We start from the raw sequence: 21,686 nt of genomic DNA on the forward strand, positions 1-21,686 counted from the left end.
TTAAGGTTCAGAACGTAACAGTTAGGCAGAAATAAATGTAGCCTGAAAGTGGTTGTCAGTACCTTCCCAAGTATGCCTACTTTTGAGGTCCCTGAGGCTCCACATTGTAATTTGTCAAGCCGCGCACAGAATGCTCCATGCTACCTGGAATCTGTGCGAAACACTGAAACATGGGGCCTTTCTCTCTCTAGCTTCTTACAGATATGTATGTGGATATTTCTGGTAGCTGTGAACAGAGAATGTCTGGGCAGCCTTATTGGCTTTTTGGACCACTATGCCCGGTTGTGCTCCTACAGCTTTTGGTACAACTTACACTTGACAGAGTTCAGACATTCAGATCATCAGCATCCTGATCTTTCTTGTGACCTTGTGGTTTTCACAGAGTGTGGTATGCCAGTTTGAAACTCTTAATCTGAATGATAATGAACATCTGATGATTATCACAAATAGTTTTATGCAGTATCTCAAACAAATAATGACTGATCATCCAGTTGTTGTTATTTCCTATCTTGAGAAAAGGAGCAGTTTTCTACCTAACAGGGTCCCCCCTGCCTTTTTGCCATATTGTCATGGTTTAACCCCACTTGGCAACTAAGCACCACACAGCCACTTGCTCACTCCCCCCGCAGTGGGATGGGGATGAGGGAGAGAATCAGAAAAGTAAAAGTGAGAAAACTCATCGGTTGAGATAAAGACCATTTGATAGGTAAAGCAAAAGCCGTGCACTCAAGCAAAGCAAAATAAGGAACTCGCTCACTACTGCCCATCAGCAGGCAGGTGTTCAGCCACCTCCGGGAAAGCAGGGCTCCATCATGCCTAACAGTTACTAGGGAAGACAAATGCCGAAACAAACTCCAAATGTCCCCGCCTTTTTTCTTCTTCCCCCAGATTTTTATTGCTGAGCATGGTATTGTATGGTCTGGAATATCCCTTTGGTCAGTTGGGGTTGGCTGTCCCAGCTGTGTCCCCTCCCAACTTCTTGCACCCCCAGCTTGCTTGCTGGTGGGGTGGTGTGAGAAGTAGAAGAGGCTTTGACTCTGTGTAAGCACTGCTCGGCAACAAGGAAAACATCCCTGTGTTATCAACACTGTTTTCAGCACAAATCCAAAACATAGCCCCATACTAGCTACTATGAAGATTAGCTGTATCCCAGCCAAAACCAGCACACATATCTGTCTTAACAGTATGTCCAAATTACACTGTTACAGAAAGGTTCTTTAGCTCTTTACAGTGTCTTCATGATTTCAAGTCCTTCCTTAGAATGACCAGTTCTAGTCAATGTGTTTTTCTGTGCTGTTTGTGCAGTCTATAAATGGATGTTGATTTCTTACACTAGTAAGAAGATTTTCTAAAGCTTACTTATTTAAGCTGCAGTTCTTCCGTGTCTATTCAGAAGTTTAAAGAGGAAATTGACCAACCATAAGGAATCAAAGTTTCCCGATTCCTTTGATGTAATTTAAATCTAGTTGAGGATGGCATGCAAAATAAACAGAAACTCAGAGATGAATGTTGTACTATGATGGTCTTTTTGTAGCCCTCAAAGATTGACATGCTGTTATTATAGACAAACTTGAAAATAAAAACATGAATGTTGACTGCAGGATTGTTTTCAGTTTTCTTAGAAGGATCTGCTGCCAAGGGGTACGTAGCATATATTTTTGTTGTATGAAATGCTGGTTGTAATTTTCAGTTGAAAGTTGTGGCTTTACTTATGTAAGTTTGTGTCTAGGAGAAAAGAGGACATGATGGAAAAGATACAGATGTACTTTTAATGCAAATAGTCTTTCATACTAAATGCTTAGGCTTCATTTAATATGTTTAATATTTATATTTATTATTTAACAGGATCAGATGATTTCTGCTTTTCTCAGATCATGTGGTAGCACTACAGGAGGTCATATTATAACTATGCCCATTTCTACATTATGTAATGTATTTGTTAGACATAATAGGTATATAATGCTGGTTTTGTGTTAGTATGATATGAGAAGGGCAGTTAGAGTGGACTCTATTAGAACAGTATAGGGTTACCACTACCTTTATAAGTTTCTCTTTTTCCCAGAACATGCATTTCACAGAATAATATGGGCCTTTTTGGGTTTGTAATTGTTTAAGATCCATTGATTGCCACTATTGCGAAGCTGAGGGTTGTGCAGGCCATGTCGGACTGTGCTCTTGATTCTGTGCCACCTTCTCCTACAGGTAATATTTGCAGAATTGTTTCAACTTCCATCTCCACCACACATTGAAGTCATGTACACAACGCTCCTGATTGAACTGTGCAAACTTCAGCCTGGCTCTTTACCACAAGTTGTATCCTTTCTGCGCTGCTGGAGAGCATTTATTAAAATGCAGTCTTTATTTTGTTTGTTCTGTAGATGGTGGGATAGCAATAAATACTGGTGGTATTAATATTTTGCAGCAGCTGCCTGAAACTTTGCCTGTAACACTCACATGAAAGAATAGCACAGCCCACTTAGCACAGGTCTAGATTTGCCAACTGGGCAAGACTCTTCAATTTTCTGGACAATGTTCTGGTACTTCCTCTGACCTTCCCAAGAAGTGCTGTTTTGGTGAGGGGATAAAATACAATACTCCTGTTTGTCACTGCAGCCTGTTCGGGCCTGGACAATGTGTGGCATGGTCACAGACACAATAAAGGCTGAGAAGGAAAGGAAGTGACAGACTTGATCTTTTGTTCTAACAACTGTGTGAATGCTCCTACTCTTTTTTTAGTAGGAAGTGTAGCAGATGATTTAAAGGAACTTGCCTGAGTTCCCACTCAGTGCTTCCACTAGAAACATTCAAAAGGTCCATAATCATCTGTCACCTGAGACAGGGTGGCTAACTGCTGAGGAAGGAGGCATGACTCCTAGCTAATTCTGGCTATTACATTGCCCTGACTTTGCTGCCATTTTAGATCACATTAGATCATTGTTTTAGATCAAGCTACAGACTGAGAATGGACGATGGCTACCAGATGTCTATCCACTGGCAATTTCATGTGCAAATTTTTGGTCTACTTCATGATACCACTCACTGTTTGCAAATCACATATCTCAATGATTAGAGCCAAATCTGTTTCTAGAGTTGGGCGGATGTCCATGCAGAAAGTTTTTAATGTTAAATAGGGACACCATAAGAAGGATAAAGGCCTTGTTGGGTAAAGTCAGTGTAGACATACTTTCTCAAGCCTTCAGTGATGATCAAGGATTGTTTGTGGATAAGCATCAACAGCAGCCCATGAAGCTAGACTGGTGAGATTACAGAAGTACTCCATGAGGAGGTTGGTGTCTGTTCATATCAGTGGAGTTTTGCTTGTTGCATGACATGAATTCTGGCTTTCTATGGATGAAGGCAACAGTCTCATTGCAATAATGGAAGAAAACCAGACTGGAATTAGAGGGCAGAACTCATAATATGCTTCACTTTTTCCACTGTGGATTTACTGTGATTTACCTGATTTTGGAGTAGACCCAGGGAGCTTTCAGTACAAAAAATTGATAACATTCTATTAAAAAACTGAAGGGAATAACATCTGACTTATCTAGTGCTTTTCTGTAACCCTTAATAAGAAACTTCCAGCTTGCACAAGCCACAGAAATGCTCTACATGCGTTTGGATACAATGAATACAACATGCGTGGACAGGTAAATTTGTTTTGTTAGACGATGGAAAACATTCCTCAATATCCGATGTACAGGAAAAATGAAGAGGCGATGGAAAGAGTAGTCAGAAATTGTTGGTAGAACTTCTTGATGCTATTCAAAATATTTTCTGGGCTCTGGCTTTGAGCAAGAGAAGGTGGAGGACTGACTGCTTGCCTCTCCTTCCCAGAAACGCTCCCCCAGAGGTTGGAAGTCTAGCTGTCTGTACAGGACAGTTAAAATTGGTGACAACTTTTCTGTGTTCAAAGCTGTTCATAGTTGCATAGTACTCTATTATTTAGTACTATGCCTGCTCCCTAGTAGTCTGGGAGGCGACTTGGAAGTAGAGTTTATGTGCAGCCCAGAGGAAGAGAGTGGTGGTGATTTTGCTCTTTGAGTGAAGTCTGCATTGTGTAGGAGAGCTGTTAATTACTCATCAAAAATGTGGAAGTTGCATATTCACAGTAAGTTTACACTTTAATTGTCAGGTCATAGTTAATAGGTTATCTCTTTGTATGAAACAACAGAACATGACAGGCTGTCTATTTGTTGATAAAAGGTTCTTTCTGACTCTCTGAACTCAGTCTTTTTTATCTGTCGACATAAATGCCTGTTTAATGCTGTAATAGCTTTAGAGTTTAGGCTTCCCTTTGGAAAGTAGAATGCATTTATAAGAAAAATCTCAACTGAAAGTTCTCCTGCACTTCTGACATTTAATGGAGCTTTCTTTCTCTTTTAATAAAGATTTATTAACTGGTTTTCTCACCACTTGAGCAACTTCCAGTTCCGTTGGAGCTGGGAAGATTGGTAAGTTTCTCTCCTTTTGATCTGAACCTGATATTGCAAAAACCTTAACATTTCAAACTTATCCAGGAAGTGTCACAGCATAGTGGCCCTGTTAATTGCTTTCCTCCAGCTCTTAGAGATCTTTCCTAATCTGTTCACCACCACCCAGTGGTAGATTATCAAGATAATCTCTTTAGTCACTGTGTTGTCCCTGGTGAACTTCACGATAAATCCAGTGTAAGCGTTCCCTAAACAGGGGAAGTAGAAATGTGATTTCTTTAATTTGTCCTGCACCCACAGTCAGTTGCTAGCAAACTTTCCTAAATGACTCCCCAGTTTACTTTTAATGGTTTGCCCTGCCTTTCTGTATTCATTCTGTAATCTTGCTCTCTGTCCTACCCTAAACCTTTCATTATAACCTTTATCCTTGAGAAATTGTGATCTCTTTCCCTCCTGCCAACTCCAAGCACCTGAAGTTCCATCAGAGCTGTCCATGCCATCCATTCTTACCATGCCAAATGTTGAACTCGCATCTCTAGCAGGAGGTCCCTGGACTCTTATCAATGTCTCACTACAGGTTCCCCTGAGCTTTCCATTTTAGGCACCCATGTAGCAAGAGAGGTTACCTTGCGGTTAAGTCCTCCCTACAGTAACTTCCACAGCCTGCTACCATACATGCTTTCTGTAGCTGATCTGCCCAGGTGTCCTTGTGGAGAGGGGTGCAGCTCCTGTGATATGTTTTTGTGGCTTTACTTTAAGTTTTGTGTTGTCCTTATGTGGAGTTAAGTGTTTGCTGGCTATCATCATACACATCCATGTTGACTGACTAGGCAGCAGTTTTCAAAGAGCTGATTTTTGTTTGCCTGGGTGTTCCTTGATGACAGTGCTTCTGTGGGTCTCTCACAAGCTGCCATTTTTCACAAATCTTGCAAGTGACTGTATTTGAGACCTTTCTTTCTCTGAAATGCATTTGAAATCAGCCAGAAATTTTAAAAATTCCTGTGAGGGAGGAACAGACTATGAAATCACTCAAGGTTCCTTTCCTAAGGAAAGGGAAAGCCAGCTAACTGTAAGCACAAATTATTTTTAATCTGGTGGGGGAAGGGAAGCTACTTGAAAACATATCACACAGAGATGAGATTCCAAGAATGCTAATGGCCAATAAGGAAATAGTGATAAGCTTACCTCATTGTCTTAAAATTGCCTATGCTGTAAAACTAAGTGTCAAGCACTCCAGTTGTCCTTAGACTGTGATTGTTTTGTACCTATTAGACCAAGCCAAAAAGAGACTAAAGCACAATTTCTTTTGCTAAAAGCTATCATATTCTGTCCTTTGATAGGTCAGATTGTCTTACTCAGGACCTTGAAAAGCCTAAACCCAAATTTGTGAGAGAGGTTTTGGAAAAGTGCATGAGGTAAGTAAGATCTTTTGATAGTTGCATTCCAGGCAAAGTTTGATCTTTGCTTCTGGATACTGTCAGATTCCTTTTAACTTTACTTTTGTCTTAGGCATGTCTGTTCTTACAATTCTGTTTCGGTTAAGAGATGAGTCTGTTGTTTGTATGATTTTAATCTGGTTTACCTGCTGTAGGACACTTAGGACACTACTTTAGAGACCAGGAGAAACAGGTCGAGCAGATAGTAGTGAGCTAGCTATCCCAGGTATGCACACCTATAGTTACAAAAAGATATGCTTCACCATAGGCATGGAAAAAGGGTTCAGGTAGTATTCCTGGAAAGTATTCAGCATTCACAGAAATGAAAGGAACTGATCATTAGTTACATTCGAAACTGAGAATCTAATCTTGATTCTTCTAGGTGCCTCTGATGTTCAGTGACCTTAAAACAACCAACCCTCCAAACAAACAAAAACCCCAAACCCAACAACAGGAGTACACAATCAGGGCTGGACTTAAAATTGTTGAGATAGGGGGATATAAGAGAGAGAAAGAGCAAAATGTTCAAAAAGCCTATGTTACTCGGTATCCTGCATGAAACCATTCATCCATTTTTGGATGAATTCAGTACAGGAAGTGTGAAAGTATTGTGCTGCAAAACGAATACCATTTTTCTGTGGCACTCTTCCATTTCACTGAAAACTTTGTTAGTAAAATTAAGCCTTTGTGGGAGTGAAATAAGCTGGAAAGTAAAATGAAGACATCCAGTTTAATATTTTTTCTGCTTTGAATACCAGCGTCTTAACTAGTTTTCTGCAGCGCATCTTAGGCTTTTGCATAAAACATCCTACCAGGCAGCCTCTAAATCTTTTCACAAGCTAAATTTATTGGATGAGGATGAAACTCTAGCATCACAGAGTTCAAATAGAAAGCATCTACTAGTAAATTGGGTTTACTTAGCTCTTACTGCCCAGCAGAAACTACCATTATGTTGTATAAACATCCTGATTTTTGTTCTATGAAAGTTAAATATAGGAAAACCATTATAAAGCAGTCACTTTAGAATTAGCCCTGGTGTTACTCCCATTTTAATTCTACTACTGTGAAACTTGTTATTTCCAGACTCTCCTACCATCAGCGAATAATAGACATTGTTCCTGCAAGTTTTTCTGTCCTCAGTCCTGCTAATCCAGTGTGCATTTACAAATATGGAGATGAAAGTAATAGTAAGTATTAAAGTTACTGAGGGGTCAAGTTAAGAAAATAGTGTTTCAGAGCAAGGGAGCACATTAGACTGTAATATCAGTTGTCTTCATAGAGAAGAATACAGCTGAAATAATTATGCATGATTTTCATATGGGTAGATATGCTTCATGTGAGCAATTAATACATATTAAGCCTGGAGCTCTGTACTGTAATCCTCTTTATTACTTTATGAAGAAAAGAAAATCCAGATACATGAAGTTACTCTTGCTGAGGTGGTTGTGGTGTTGTACAGCATTGTTTGCCGGAAGTCTAAATTGGAAAACTCATCTATTTCCCCGGTTTGGGCAAATACTATGCAAAAGTCAGCATATAAAGTGATAATATGAGTTTATTTTTTGAACTTCATGAAACAGTAGAAGATTTTACCAGTGAACTTGGTTTAATGAAGCATACAGAGGCAGCAGATGATGTAAAGATTGAGATAGAGAGATACCTTATTATTCCTTTTACTACTCAGTGAAAGACAATCCTAAGCATAGAAGTGTCATCGTCAAAGACACAGTGAGGAAAAACAAGGAAGTATTGTATTTTTAGGAAATTCGTGAAAGCTGAAGTAGAGCTTTAGATGGGAGAGTGATTACCTTACCTCAGTTCTAAAGGTTCTACTGGAAGTTTTGTATTTAACGTGAAGACCAGGAAAAGTGTTGAGCAGTTTTATGGAATAGTGATGTGGACAATGATAATAGAAACAGCTAGTTTTAGGTGTAGTTGGGAAGTGTACTTGTTTCTCTGAGAGACAAACTGGTGTTAAAAATAGTCACTTGCCTTCGACGTATTTTGATCTCTTTGCTCTTGTTTAGGGTCTCTTCCTGGATATACTGTGGCACTCTGTTTAACAATTGCAATTAAAAATAAGGCCAGCAATGATGAAATCTTCAGCATTTTAAAAGATGTGCCCAATCCAAACCAGGATGATGATGATGGTAAGATATATGCTGCTAGGCTTTGGCAGGCTGTAATTTCTTTTGTGTGTAGAAAGATCTGCCATCCTTTGGAGCTATGAGTGTGGTGGTGAACAGAACTATATGCTTTTCCTTCTAATAGTTGGTTTAAATTTATCAGTAAATGGAAGTAATACACCATTGTTAGGGGTTATTGTAAACATCTTACATGCAGAGGCAGGCCTGTTTTTCTTAACAGAGGTAACCTAGTGCTTGAGGTGTGTTTTCTTGTGACTATTGACAGATGTGGCATGAAAGAACTTAACTTTCCTTTGCCTTCAGCAACAGAGTGCAGTTCATGCTGTTTTCCTTACCTCTGAGGTTCAGCGCTTGTGCCCTGAGAGCTTCCCTTCCCTTGGTGCGCTCCCACGACAGATAAGATAGCCAGCCTGCTGGCTGTAGTCTTCCATGAATAGAAACTCATGATGGGACTCCACTCATGTTCGTTGTAGCTTTGCAGCCATAGACAGCATTAGTTCTTAAACGCTTGTGCGTTTTAGGGAGTGAGAAGGAGTGTGAGGCAGAGAATTAAGAAGTGATCTTTACAATGGGGACAGCTTCAACATTTCTGTAATATCTGCAGGTGTTCTGTTATACAAGCAGTGAGCAGCAACTATCTGTGGTTTTTTGCCCTGGGATTCACAGTCACGTTTCCTGATTTGCTTTAGACATCACCCACTAATGAGTGCTCTCCCTCCTGCCTGTCTTCAGCTGCAGGTAGCTGCAGCTACAGGAGGGGAGTTGGCACCATTCACGCCTAGTACCCATATTTGCTATGCATGCTTGTTGGACCCTTCTCCCATGTCATAAATAGCCAACCTCTGTATCGTAATCATGCTTACCTTCCCCTCTCTTCATCCACTCTCCCTTCTTTATGGTCTGCCAGGCCTTCAGCTTGGTGCATAACTCTCCAGTTTCCTTTGCTGTCTTTCTCTGCTGCTGTCCATTGGCACTGTTACATGGTGGTAGAGCGGCTGTGTCTCTGACAGCTTCTTCACTGACCTGGAATTCTTTCTGCACATTTTCTCCGTGGCAAAATGGGAGCCTGAAGATCTGCACATCTTGGAAAGTCTTCAGTAGCTCGCTGCTGAGTCTTGCAAAACCCTGTTGATGAAACTCTTTTTTGTGAAATGAGTTAAAACCATAAGTTATCACTACAGTTTTATGAGTAGCTTACATGCTTTACTTGAAGTACTTACAGTTTCAACTTTAAATAACTTGCAGATGAAGGGTTTACCTTCAACCCTCTGAAAATAGAAGTCTTTGTTCAGACTCTGCTCCATCTAGCTGCAAAGTCTTTCAGCCACTCCTTCAGTGCCCTGGCAAAGTAAGTGTAATATGTGCGTTATTTGGGGGCTTACAGACCAGTTTAATTCTGGCACCAAAATGCATGATAAAAGAACTGGAATGCAAGCTTCAGCAATGTTTTAGGTGCTCCACAATGCACTATGATTAGGAGAACTAACGACACTGCTTACTGAAGGAATTGTAGAGTAAATCCTAGGTTATATATGTGGGTGGAATTAACAGAAATGTGTACATTACAGCCACGTGATGTAAATCAAACAAATGAGGCTGGTTTGGAACATTACTCCATTTCAAAATTACTCATTTGCTGATTATGGTGAGGAGCAAGGGTTTCTCCTTACATTTGAATCACTGGGTAACTCCCACCACAATATCTTGTACTGTATGTCTGGATGAAAATTGAGGAAAGAAAAAGAAAACATGAAACTTCAAAGCAGTCTGCTGTAAACTTCTGTCTACCAAAGAACAGTAAAATCCATTCTAAAATACTTCAGAGTGCATCCCTGAAAGATATGCTTTAACTTCTAAAGAATTTACTGCACCTTTTTTAGCAAAATGAGAGAAAATAACTGATTTTTAATCCTGTGTGCTTTGGAGTTGCTCTTAAGTGGTTTAACACATGAAAGGTAGTCACATGCATCTTAATGAGTTATTTTTCTATCTGTCCTTAAAGATATATAAAGCTGTTACAAAAACATGCACCTGGGAGCTTTATAGAGGCAATGTTGATAGGAAGCTGTAGGTAGTAACCTATAATCAGTGGTGCAAGAGGCAGAGTGACATGAATACTTAAAGCCATGGTATTTTCACTGCTGCACACCAACAGTGGCAGCCATGAGATGAAAAAGAGCCTCTTAACACTACAGTTACATTACAATAAGCTGGGTTCTGAGTGCAGTCTAGCAGTCAGCGTAACTCTGCTAAAATAGAGGCTTTTAGCAGGATTTCCTTCAGAAAGAGGCAGATTGGATAAGTGTCTAAGGTTATGAAAACACATATCAAGAGGAGGGTCTAAGGCTCAAGGCAGCAAATTTTGCTCCAGCTGTGTATAGATAAGCCCATGAGGCATGAAAGTGCCTCCTGATTTTAAGAGTATGAGAAATGTAGCCCAGCTTCAGGGAGTAGGTTCACCACTAAGATTTAAGTTGCTTTTAGGAGCTGTCATGTCTTTGTAGCCTATTTTAGCTCAGGATGGTTGTATTTTCCAGGGAATAGTTGTTCAAGAATTGCTGAAGATAGTCACAAAATTTTCTTTTGGCCAGTCTAAGCCACTTGCCTTGTATCTGCTGCTCTTTTGACCTGATCCCAACCCCTCCACTGACTACTTACATCTATTAAAAGGTTTCATGAAGTCTTCAAAACACTTGCTGAAAGCGATGAGGGGAAACTCCATGTTCTGAGGGTTGTATATGAGGTTTGGAAGAATCATCCACAGGTAAGAGGTTGCAGTGTCAAGTATCTATGTGAGTTTCAACTCACAGAGGTCATATTTTATAAAAACCATTACAGTTTGCTTTATATCCTTTAAAAATAGCATGTCTATTGTCATCTTATTTGAAGGAAAGTTCAAATTATATTTACTGGTTGTTACTAGTGCCTAAAATGAAGGCTGGAAATAAAATATATACCATCAGTGAGGCCACTTCTTCCTCAGAGTTCATTGTGGGAGGGTCAAGGCTGTCATTCTGACTCAGATTCATACTATGCTGTTTGTTGTACAAGAGAATAACTTTTGCGAAAATCATGATTCTGTTAAAAAATTGAAAAACAGTGTAGATGTGTAAATTGAAATAAGATGTAGATCTCATATCAAAAGCAGGCCAAATTCTTAGAGATGTGGAAACCTGGGGTTTGTTAGGGATTTCCCCCCTCTCCCCCAAATTGCTAGTGAAAGCCATACAGTTATTCCACAAAGCTCATGTTGAAGTCACTGTTGTGTGTGGGTAGAGTGAGTAGAGCTGCAGTCAGTGCCTGTTCAGAACAGATCAGTCTGACAGTGCCATGATTATGTTCATTCTTGAGCCAGAGGAAATAACACCCTAAAAGACCTATGAAAAATGCCTCAGTTGTTTAAGCTGTTCAGTTGCTTCACAGCAGTTGTTTTCTCCCTCAGCTGTCATTCTTCTATAAATAGAAATCGATAAGGAACTCAAGCTGAATTTTCCTGCATTAATTATTTCATGTATTCCTTACTGGTGTGTTTGTGTTACACTTTATTGGGCTTGAAAGTGGTCTGTACCTCACAGGTGCATAGGCCAGACTTTCAGAAGTGATGCCACTGAGAGCAAGGGGTAATCCTTGCATCTGCCACTGGACCTGTGGCCCATTCCTAGGGGAAAAACTGAGCGCCTAGAAGATACCTATGCAGCATGTCACCTCTCTTCTAAGTACAGTAAAAACATCAAAAAAAGCAGGATTTTTAAAATATATTAAACTTCCTACCCAAATTACTGACCTTGAAAATGTGACGATTGCAGTCTGACCTACTTTTTACTGCCATTTAACTGGATCAGAAGAAATTACATTACTGCAATCTAATATCCATATCCTCGTTGTTCCTTTGTATTGCAGCATGACCGAACTGAGATGGAGGTTTCAAACCTAGACTAAACAGTCATGTTTGATTTTATGAATAAATCAAGATTGCTTTAAAAAATACCAAGTGCAAAAGTTACAAAGGTCTGCTATTCTACTTGATCGTGCAACTTAAAATTTTCTCTCTTGCATTTATTGCAGTTCAGTCTTTTGCTTCTGGTCAAGTACTTTATTTCCTGAGTCCACAACCTCCCTAGCACACAGAACAAATGGTGCTTGGACAGCAGGACACTTGTACAGAGTCTGTTTCATGCCGCTCACCCTACTCCCATGACTATGGGAACGTCCTTTGATTTGGTTCAGCCTATCAGCAGTATTCACAAGGCATATAGTGCTAATGAGTGATCTATGCTGCAGATAGTGATTTAGCAATATGAATCAGTAGTCCCTGGACCTATAAGCAAGGTTGTGGTGGTGACTTCATAAAGAGAAACTTTAACATTGAGATTAAATGTTTTTTCAAAATCCTAGGTCTGCGTTTCTTGGAAGATCAGGCTAAGTAATCAGAAATTCTTCCTGGCAATACAGAAAGACAAATAGAGCATAGGATGCTATCCTGGGACTTGAAAGTCGAGTGCTGAGTCTTCTGTATGATTCATTCAGTTATTTTCATTTTCCTTCCTTAAAAGGAGCTTTGTTACACTTCCTTATTTGACAATGGGTGGTTGTAAGGATAAATACAGTGCAGGCTGTGGTTCTTAGATACTGTGGCATTTAAGCACATGAGTAACCAAGATAAGCCTTTTTTCTGAACAGCTTGCAACTGCTTTAGTCAGTAACTCCTCTCTGCAGTTGCCTGGTAGGTTGCTTGCAAACCCCCCCAAATGATGGCAGTGCCTGTAGCAAATAAGCATTTCCATTGACTACACAGCACTAGCTCTGTCCTGAAATGAATAGGTCCTGTAGAGAAGAGCATACTGTCACATTTGAAGACTGTTGCAGTTCAAGGAGAGTAGGCTAACAGTGGCTCCTTCGTTATGGTGATCTGACCGGTATATATGCTCTGGTTTGAGTACGTCGAGGTCAAATACTAGCACTTGCATCTTTTAAGGACTCACTTCCAACTGTGATGCTTGTATTTTTTGCTTTTTTATGGAAGCATGTATGTAACAGAGTGATATATCACTTTCACAAGAAGTAGAAAAGGTTGTTAAACAAAATTAGAATGGTTTATGTAATTTATATAGATCCCCTAATTTGAGCAGTTTTAGGCTAAACTACCCAGCTTCCTAAAGTATTTGAAATTACCCAGTAATATCACTAACATAGAGTTGCATCAAACCATCTCTGGTTTTATCTGAGGCTGGAATACTTTACACAGATTGTGTGTGCAATGTCTTTCACAAAATATAGATGATTGCTGTGCTTGTGGACAAGATGATTCGGACACAAATTGTTGACTGTGCTGCAGTAGCAAACTGGATCTTCTCTTCAGAGCTTGCACATGATTTTACTAGGTAACAAGAATTTGTCTTGGGTTGTTACTTGTCTCTGAATTACTATTTTAAGTGCCCAGTACGTAATTTAATCTATGAAAACTGAGTAGTGGAAGAAAAAGGTACAATTAAGCCTTTTCTCCTTCTACGAAAGATGTACTTTAGCATTTTTCTTTCTGAGTTGGGGTATGAATGTTTATGTGACAGTGCAAGAATGTTGCTAGCATGTCATTTTGCAAGTAGTCTCTAAGCCTGCCAAAGCAGAACACTATACCTATTTCTAGACAAAGTCTGTTGCTGCTAGCTTAGTGTGGTCCTGGCCTTTGGTTGAGTTATGTAACTTGTACCACCATTGATACATTGCTTCTTGAGAATGGGAGAATTTGTTGGACTGCGAAGTCAGTTTGATGTTGGTAGTCCTGCAGTACTTGTATAAATGACAATGCTGGTTTGGAAGTTTACTGCAAAAAATAGGAAAGAAATTATTGTTAAGCTTTCTTACATTACAGGTATGCTCTCCTATATGGCGAGTGTTTGCTCATCGAGTAGATGTCTTAAATGACGCTAAGTTCTTTAAATGCCCCCAGATACATTTTTATGTAAGAAACTACATTTAGTTTTTTATCTTGGAGTAGTGTGTAATGTAGTGTTTTGAGCTTTCTGTCTTTCCTAGGTTTTATATCTGGGAGATCTTACATTCCACAATTCGTAAGATGAATAAACATGTTCTGAAGATTCACAAGGAACTGGAGGAGACTAAGGCAAGATTGGCCAGGCAGCACAAAAGAGTAAGTAATTTGTTTGTAAGTTTTAATTATTTTAAGTTATGTTTTACAAACCTGCATGCTGTCAGACTGACACACAGTTGGTTTTGGGAAGGACTGAATAAATACATTTGTCAGGAAGCATGTCCGCAGACGTGGTCATCCGTAGCACTAAGACATCAAAAACTAGATGTATGTTCTCAGTCCACCTTTCTAATGGTAGCTATAACCTAAAAATTCAATAAAATCTTTTGGAGAATTCATATGTATTTGCCCTGTTCAAGCTCTCTCTCACAAGTTTCTCATCTAATATGAGCATGTCTTCCACTTGCCTTCTAATCTGGATTGCAATGACCTTATTAGATAACAATAAGAACAGTTACAAAATATTTACAGTAAGTTCTGTTAAAGAGTACTCTTGTGGCTTCCATGCAGAAGTGCACGGAAACAGCTATTTGCTATTGAAAAGTTGGCTGTTACTGTTCTTCTGATGGATGCTGCTGGATTCTGACACTGCTATCTGTCACTTCCTTCTTCCAGCATATTTTTCTGAATTCCTTTGCATGATCTGGGTTACTATATACAACAAACTGATGAGCAAGCAGCCGCTGTTGTGTTCTGTTGTCCCGAGTGGGACAGTAAAATGGGGTGAGACAGTGTCTAATGTGGCAGCTGCAAAAGACGGGCTCCAAGGAAGCTTGGCTGGATGCAGTACTTAGTCACGATAGAATGAAGCCAGTTTATAAACACACTGAGAGTTGCAAAGAGCAAGAGAGCATTTCCATGTTTTTATGTAGTTTGTGAGTATGATTACCAGCATAAAACCCTTAGCTAGTACCAAAACTTTGGATGAAGTTAATGTCAGAATTTGGCACTGCATGGTGCTTAGTTGCTGGCTGGGGTTAAACCACAATAATGGCACAGAGGCTGCTGATGGTTTCTGATGAAACCTGCACAAGTCAGTTATTTTTCCAGAAGTTTCTGGTGAGAGATCACTAATACCTCACAGTTTGCCAGTGTGAGTTCATCCCAGCCCCTTCATCTTGTTTCCTTCACTCCCAGCAACAGCCATCCTAGTTGCTTGCATCCTTAATCTACATTGACCGGCAGTTAATAAATGCCCATGATTTCTGAAGACCTACATGCACTCATTGATCTTAGTGTAAGGCAGAGAGCTTCTCCGGCATCTCTAAACAAATATACCAGTGTTCTCATTTCTGTACTTGTCTCTTGCTGCAGCTCTTTACTACTGAGTACTTTAAATGAGTATTGTCTCAGGAAGAAACATTTGTATGCAACAGTGAGCAGTTCTGCAGGCTGTTGCTCTGCTGCATGACCATTCCTTTTAGGGGAAGTAAGCCGTGAAGTTTTGATGTCCCCAGCATGAAGTGGATTGCCTTACTATGGAATGAGTCCAAGGCTTACATGCTTTCTCTTAGGTCTTATTGGTCCTTTAGCGTTTTGAGTTCAGGAAACCTCTGTAGATGGGGAAAAAGCAAGTTCCTATAGAGAGAATAAAATTAAATTCTCACTTGCTCTGGTAAGTAATTTTAATTTTTTATGCTGATTCAGGGCTGTAACTATCTTCTGAGTTTTCATTTGCTATGCAGTAGGTGAGTTAACACATGGCCCTATATTTGTCACAAGTTGCACATGCTCCTTTTACAAATATTGAAGTTTTGAGATGTTAATTTGTGGGTATTTTTGCACAGAGACAATCCTATGAGACAAGCAATATCTGTATTTAAATGTACCATAATCCATCAGATTCTGCTTTTCCTTCTATGTCCGTTGTAGTCTTGTGGAATACTTCATTACCTGAGCTCCCAAGTCTGGTATTTATGTGTATTTTGTGTTTTTTGGTGTTGTGTTGTTTTGTTTGTTTTTGAGGTAATGAGAACATGCCGTGTTCCTAGTTAGTTTGGTTTCCGTGCTGACCCTTTCTAGTCTGAGAGCATCCCTTTTGATCATGAATATAGGGAGTCCCCACTTTAACACCATGGGCTGCAGTCTCTAGTCTTCCTTTTGTGCTAACCAGCTGGATTCTTGTGAGTTCTTGCACAAAGTGCTTTATTTTTTGGAGCCCTGAGATTTCAGAACTGTTCATTGAATTAATTACCTGCCCTGCTGCAGTAGACACAATTTAAAATATCTACGCTGGATTGTTTTTTAAAAAGCTGTTCATTATCTGGTGATGATAAAGTCAGCAGGGGTATTACTTTTTACTGTGTTTCCACTAAATAAAGGACTGGTAAATCTTTAAGCTTGCACTGGTTTCTCTGAAATCTTGATTCAGGGCTTTCCCGTATTGGCATTTTTCCTTCCAAATTTCTTCCCTGACTTATATTGAAAGTTAATGTCTTTCAAAACACAATACTTACCAAGCTACAGAGCAGCTTCAGTTGCTGCTTTTCAGTTGCTCTGCAGACCTTTTCACATGTGGAACCGCAGGGCATTAGCAGCATCCACAAGTTGCTAGTTAGTCTTGTGTTATCACTTACAGCGAGACAGTGATGATGATGATGATGACGATGACCGAAGCAGCGATCGGGAAGATGGACCGCTAGAAGAGCAGATAGAGCGCTTGCAGGAGAAAGTAGAGTCAGCCCAGAGTGAGCAAAAGAATCTCTTCCTTGTTATATTCCAGGTAATGATGGGCAAAGTCTCTTCTCACCTTCAGGTTTTAAAGTTATTGGATTTATAAGTTTTCATTGTCACTTGTATCTTGGGCATCTTCTTGGAATAAGAATATGGGAAGGGGTTGGTGGGCTTACTATGGGTTAGAGTCAGTCCAGATCATCCCCTTGCAAAGACTGCTTCTGAGCAAGATCTGTTCAGTTTCAAGTGCTTAGGAACAGAGTTCTGGTAGCATACAGTTTCCTGAACAACCAGAAGGTAACTGGGTTTTATTTGCTTACTAAATTCAGTGTTTGCCAAGCAAAATAATTACTCTCACATTGCCGTTCAAAGCTTCTGTCCCCCAGATCCTCTTACTTGAGGTTAGGATCCTGCTTTCATTTGACAAGACTTACGTATTCTTTTTTCTCTCCTGCAGCGTTTCATTATGTTGTTAACTGAGCACTTAGTGCGCTGTGAGACTGGTGGAATTGATGTATTTACACCTTGGTACAAGAGCTGTATAGAGAGGTTGCAGCAGATCTTCCTGCAGGTAAGTTTCATTTCTCAGTTTGGAAGGCTGTGGGCAGGGACATGCTGGATAGACAAGCTTTGTGGCTGGAGAACTGAGCACTCCATGAGAGTAGCAATAGGCAGCACCAGCACATCTTCTCTGAAGACTTGTGTTGGGGCTAGGTCGCAGCTCTGGTTCTGGCCACATCTCTGCCACAGACTGGTGGAGTGACTGGTTCTTGTTTAATTCCCACACTGTGAGCATACTGCAAAAAGATACCAAGATGTGATTATGAATTTCACTGAGCTCCTCTTAACTGTATGTTTATAGTAAGGGCAAAGTTCTGAGCAAACAAGAATACTAAAATAGATGTCTTTTAAATACGTGGATTAAAATATTGCAGAATTCCTTTTAATAAGATGCATAAATATTAAAAATAATTTTGAATTCTTGAATCAGGTAATAAGCACAGGTTGCTGGATGAAAGTGATAGCAATAGAAAATTATACCTGTGCAAGTAGAAGATATGTTGAAAAATGGGAGTGGTGGTATAATTCTCCCTTGGGCTGAACCCTTCCTTGGTAGTAGATGTGGCTTCAGAGGAAAGCAAATATCATGATTCTTCTAGGATATCTCTGCAGTTGCATGGTATCCTGCACAAAATTCAGGGTCCAGGAGTAAAAAGCTACAGGGAGCACAGTGCTCCTCAAGACAGGATTTCAGCACATGCTTTCTTCTTGCAGTCACTAGTGGCTGTGCATTATGTTTTTCTTGTCAGTTGCTACTGTGGTGTGGAAATGAGATGTGCCTGACAATTTTGATGAAAACATTTGACCTGTGATTTTTACATGCCTTGACTTCTCTACCTGTTCTTATGTATGGATAGATGAAAACAATAAAGGTTTTTGTTTTGTTTTTGTTTTTTTATCTGCCAGCATCACCAGATAATCCAGCAGTACATGGTGACCCTAGAGAACCTCCTGTTTACAGCTGAATTGGACCACCACATACTGGCTGTGTTTCAGCAGTTCTGTGCTCTGCAGGCCTGAGGATTATTGACAGGCAGAGTCTTGTCTGCAGGACTTTAATGAATTTTTTTTTTTTTTTTTTTATTGGGAAAACTTGACATGGGGATAGAAGAAATTTTTGACTAAAACTGGCTTTCATGTGCTCCTATATAAAACAATACAGTACTCTGACCAACAGCAAACTGTGTAAGCATCATAAGCCTTACAAGATATGACTGATAGGGGATAGATGCAAAGCAAAGTATGAATTCTTTTTGTTGTCTTCTAACTTGGTTTGACTCTCGACTTCATGATAGTATTTTTGTTTCTCCCCAGTTGTTTATATAAAAATAAAAATCGGGAAAAAACAAACAAACAAGAAAACCCCAAACAATAGAATTTGTTACCTCTGCCTGGCCCTTAAATCAAAGGAATTGCAGAAATGAGAAACAGTTCATAGTGTTTTGTGAGTATGAAAGGGAATGGACCTTCTCAATGAGCAGTGTGGTAAGTTCTCTAGTATGGCACAGGAAAAGTGTCTTAGCTTTGGGCATGTGAAACACTTGAGTTAAGCTTTCAAAGTAGTATAGAGCATATGGATTTGTTTATTACCAAGCCAGCTAGATTTTCACAGTTCAAAAGAACATGGTTGTAATACAATTGAAGTATGTTTTTGAAATGTATTGTCTAGTGTCTTATTACAGTAGCTACAAACAATCGGTAGAGGAACTTCATGGACAACTTCTGAAAAATGCAATCCTTTTTGCAGTATAGTCGAAGAATCATTAACTGCTCCTGGCAGCAGTCGTCACTGGTAAATAGAGACAGTAAGGAAGAGTTGGAGTGGAACAAACTTTAGACTTCCATACTGCAAGCCTTACCTGGGTGTTGGGAACTCCAGCCCCAGATGCTAGGGGAGAGAACAGGGCAGTGTTCAGCTTGTTCCTTTATTTCAGCCTGTAACTAGTTGGGCTGCCAAGCTTGCGCTGGGCTGGGCCTGCAGTGGTGCCAGAAATCTTTCTGGTAGCGGTGGTGGATGAACCAAGTGCCCTTGCCTCATCTGGCTTTGTAACAACTGCTTTGCAGTGGCTGCTTCTGCTGCCCTTCCCTTGCTTAAAATGTAACAACAGCATGTGGCTCCCATGTCTTCAGAAAACATTTTAATGCTAAATTAAGTGATATCTCACAGGAGACTTAGACTGGGAAAACACAGCCTGGAAATAGAGTAGCCTTAGTTTTGAGTTACACAAATAACATTACATACCTAAATGCCAAGCCAGAGTGGTCTGTATTATGGTAAGCAGTGATGAATGGCAGAGACACTGCCTTAGGTGCTCAGGTCCATCAGTCTGCAGTATATTTCCAAGCTGTTTATGGTCTCTTCATTTTGCAGATGAATGTTTAAAGAATTTACATGCCCAGTGCTATTCAGTTCAAGCTTAGAAGGTGATGAGCTTCGAGTAATTTTGTTCCTGTACAAATTATTTTTTTCAAGTATTATACCTAGTGATGCATTTCATCCATACATTGACCAATTGACCTCCTGATTCAACAAGGAGGGTAAAAAATGGGACTTTCTACTTTGAGTGTTGATTGACATAAGTTTGTGTGTGGCCTGTAGCAATCCGATATATCCTCATAGACTTAGATCTGTTATTTCTGCTTTCTCTGCTTACGCTTTCTGATTTGACCAGTCCCTCTGCTCTTTCAGGGTATACTGTTAATTGTTGTAAATTTGCTTTACGCAAGGGTTTTGTCAGTCATGCAGAGACTTCTGCTTCAAATATTTCTCTGTTAATGTTCTTGAGTAATCAAATAGTTGGTTTGGGGTTTGGTTTTTTTTTTTTTTTTTTTTTTTTTTTAAAGAAACGTTGAATACTGTAGAGGTTTTAATTGGGGTTTAATAGTTTTTTCACCGGCTCGGATCAGTATCAGAGTTCTGGTATTAACTTGTGGTGGGGGTCTGACTATAAATGTGACTTCTGTAAAACTGATAATGCAGTTAGAACTTGCAAGCCTGTAAAAGCCTGTACCTTCCTCTGAGCCTTGACAAATACGGGTGCTGGAAATCCAGTTGCAAATGCCTGAGTGTAATCCTGTGATTTAAAACCAAATAGCAATGTCTTTCAAAATTGTTTTGACTTCCATGGTGAGCATGGGCTTTGATCATATTTCCTGAGTCTGTTGGACACCTTCCCCTCTATGTAGGTCCAGTGGCGTACACCTGACTTGACTGGGAAACTGGTTGGATCCGTAGGAAAAGAGAATGAGACGCTTGCATAGTGATACCAGCAGCTAACTGGAGAAACTTGGAACTGCTGAAGCATGAGGTGGTGGATACTGTAAAGATGCTATAGAAATGTGGTGTGGTTGAAAAAGATGCACAATTAAAGACAAAAATAAATGAAGGTGAAGCAGATTGCTACTGGGAGTGTTTGTCCTGCCTATTTTGGGGGGCCACTGAAGCAAAGCAGTCACGGCAGGGTTACGCTGGTGTTAAATGCTGTCGGGTCTGGAGCAGTTTTGCTTTCCCTGCACTGTTGCTGGTACCCCGACTAACACACGCAAGCCTTCACCTCCTTGTGCTACAGGTTGATCAAACACACTTCCCTCCCCTGCGCAGCCAAGGGAGGCAAGCATGTGTGCTGCTGGGTGCCCAGAGGGTGCTTCTGTGGAAATTCTCCCTCTCTTGCCACCTCCTGTCTTCTGGGCGGTGCTGCTGCAGGAGGTGAGGCAGGGGTGGGCCAGTGGTGCCTGCTGAGGGGTGGCTGCTGCAGCCTGCCCACGGGTAAGTGATTCAGCAGCCGGTGCACACCACCCAGCTCCCTTGGAGACGAGTTTTGGGACCGAAGACAACACTGGCTCTTGGAACCACGATGTGGAGGACTACCTCCAAAAGCTCTGCCACTTTCCTAGGTCTGGCAGAGCCCCAAGTACTCTGTGCTTGGTGGAAAGGCAGGTCACAGGGCTGCAGACCATGAGAGTGCTGGAGAAGTGAAGACCTATTGGTGGAACCATCATCTGCCCTCCCCGTCCACCTTCTCTCCACTGGTAACATTTCAGTTCTGCACAGCCAGGGGCCCAGGCTCCCCAAAGAAGTCTCAAAAGACTTCAGAGAGATCTGCCATATTTACAATGGTGAACAACTGCAGAGCCACTGCCTAGAGCGTGTTCCTTCACTTCAGCCATTTTCACAAGCATTCCACAACAGCTCCAAGAACTGAAGATCTGAAATTTGAGAGATTTGACTTGAAAGTGAATCCACCCTCTCCTGAAAGCAAACATCATTTGGGTCTATCTTGGAGTGTACTCCCCTGCCCAAGGACAGGTATTTACCCTTTCCATTTACAAATTTCTGACAAAGTTGTATTTTAAGAGTCATCTTGGTCTCTGGTCCAAAACTTGAAAA

At 40.4% G+C, this 21,686-nt stretch overlaps 1 protein-coding gene across 1 annotated transcript in view; it reads left to right on the top strand.

Annotated features, from left to right (window-relative positions):
• The window catches only part of NCBP1 (nuclear cap binding protein subunit 1, 80kDa), a 33,005-nt gene extending 12,089 nt beyond the window's left edge, over positions 1 to 20,916 (top strand). The window contains exons 10-22 of the mRNA XM_010578164.1: positions 2,203 to 2,313; positions 3,586 to 3,650; positions 4,392 to 4,454; positions 5,774 to 5,848; positions 6,953 to 7,056; positions 7,897 to 8,019; positions 9,262 to 9,364; positions 10,687 to 10,780; positions 13,294 to 13,397; positions 14,050 to 14,164; positions 16,644 to 16,787; positions 17,196 to 17,309; positions 18,206 to 20,916. Of these exons, the coding sequence (XP_010576466.1) occupies positions 2,203 to 2,313; positions 3,586 to 3,650; positions 4,392 to 4,454; positions 5,774 to 5,848; positions 6,953 to 7,056; positions 7,897 to 8,019; positions 9,262 to 9,364; positions 10,687 to 10,780; positions 13,294 to 13,397; positions 14,050 to 14,164; positions 16,644 to 16,787; positions 17,196 to 17,309; positions 18,206 to 18,319 (1,329 nt within the window). The 3' untranslated portion in view covers positions 18,320 to 20,916. The remainder of the gene's footprint in view (positions 1 to 2,202; positions 2,314 to 3,585; positions 3,651 to 4,391; positions 4,455 to 5,773; positions 5,849 to 6,952; positions 7,057 to 7,896; positions 8,020 to 9,261; positions 9,365 to 10,686; positions 10,781 to 13,293; positions 13,398 to 14,049; positions 14,165 to 16,643; positions 16,788 to 17,195; positions 17,310 to 18,205) is intronic.
• Positions 20,917 to 21,686: the final 770 nt, after the last annotated feature.

Source organism: Haliaeetus leucocephalus, unplaced genomic scaffold (assembly GCF_000737465.1).
Source record: "Haliaeetus leucocephalus isolate CR32 unplaced genomic scaffold, Haliaeetus_leucocephalus-4.0 Scaffold605, whole genome shotgun sequence".
NCBI lineage: Eukaryota > Metazoa > Chordata > Aves > Accipitriformes > Accipitridae > Haliaeetus > Haliaeetus leucocephalus.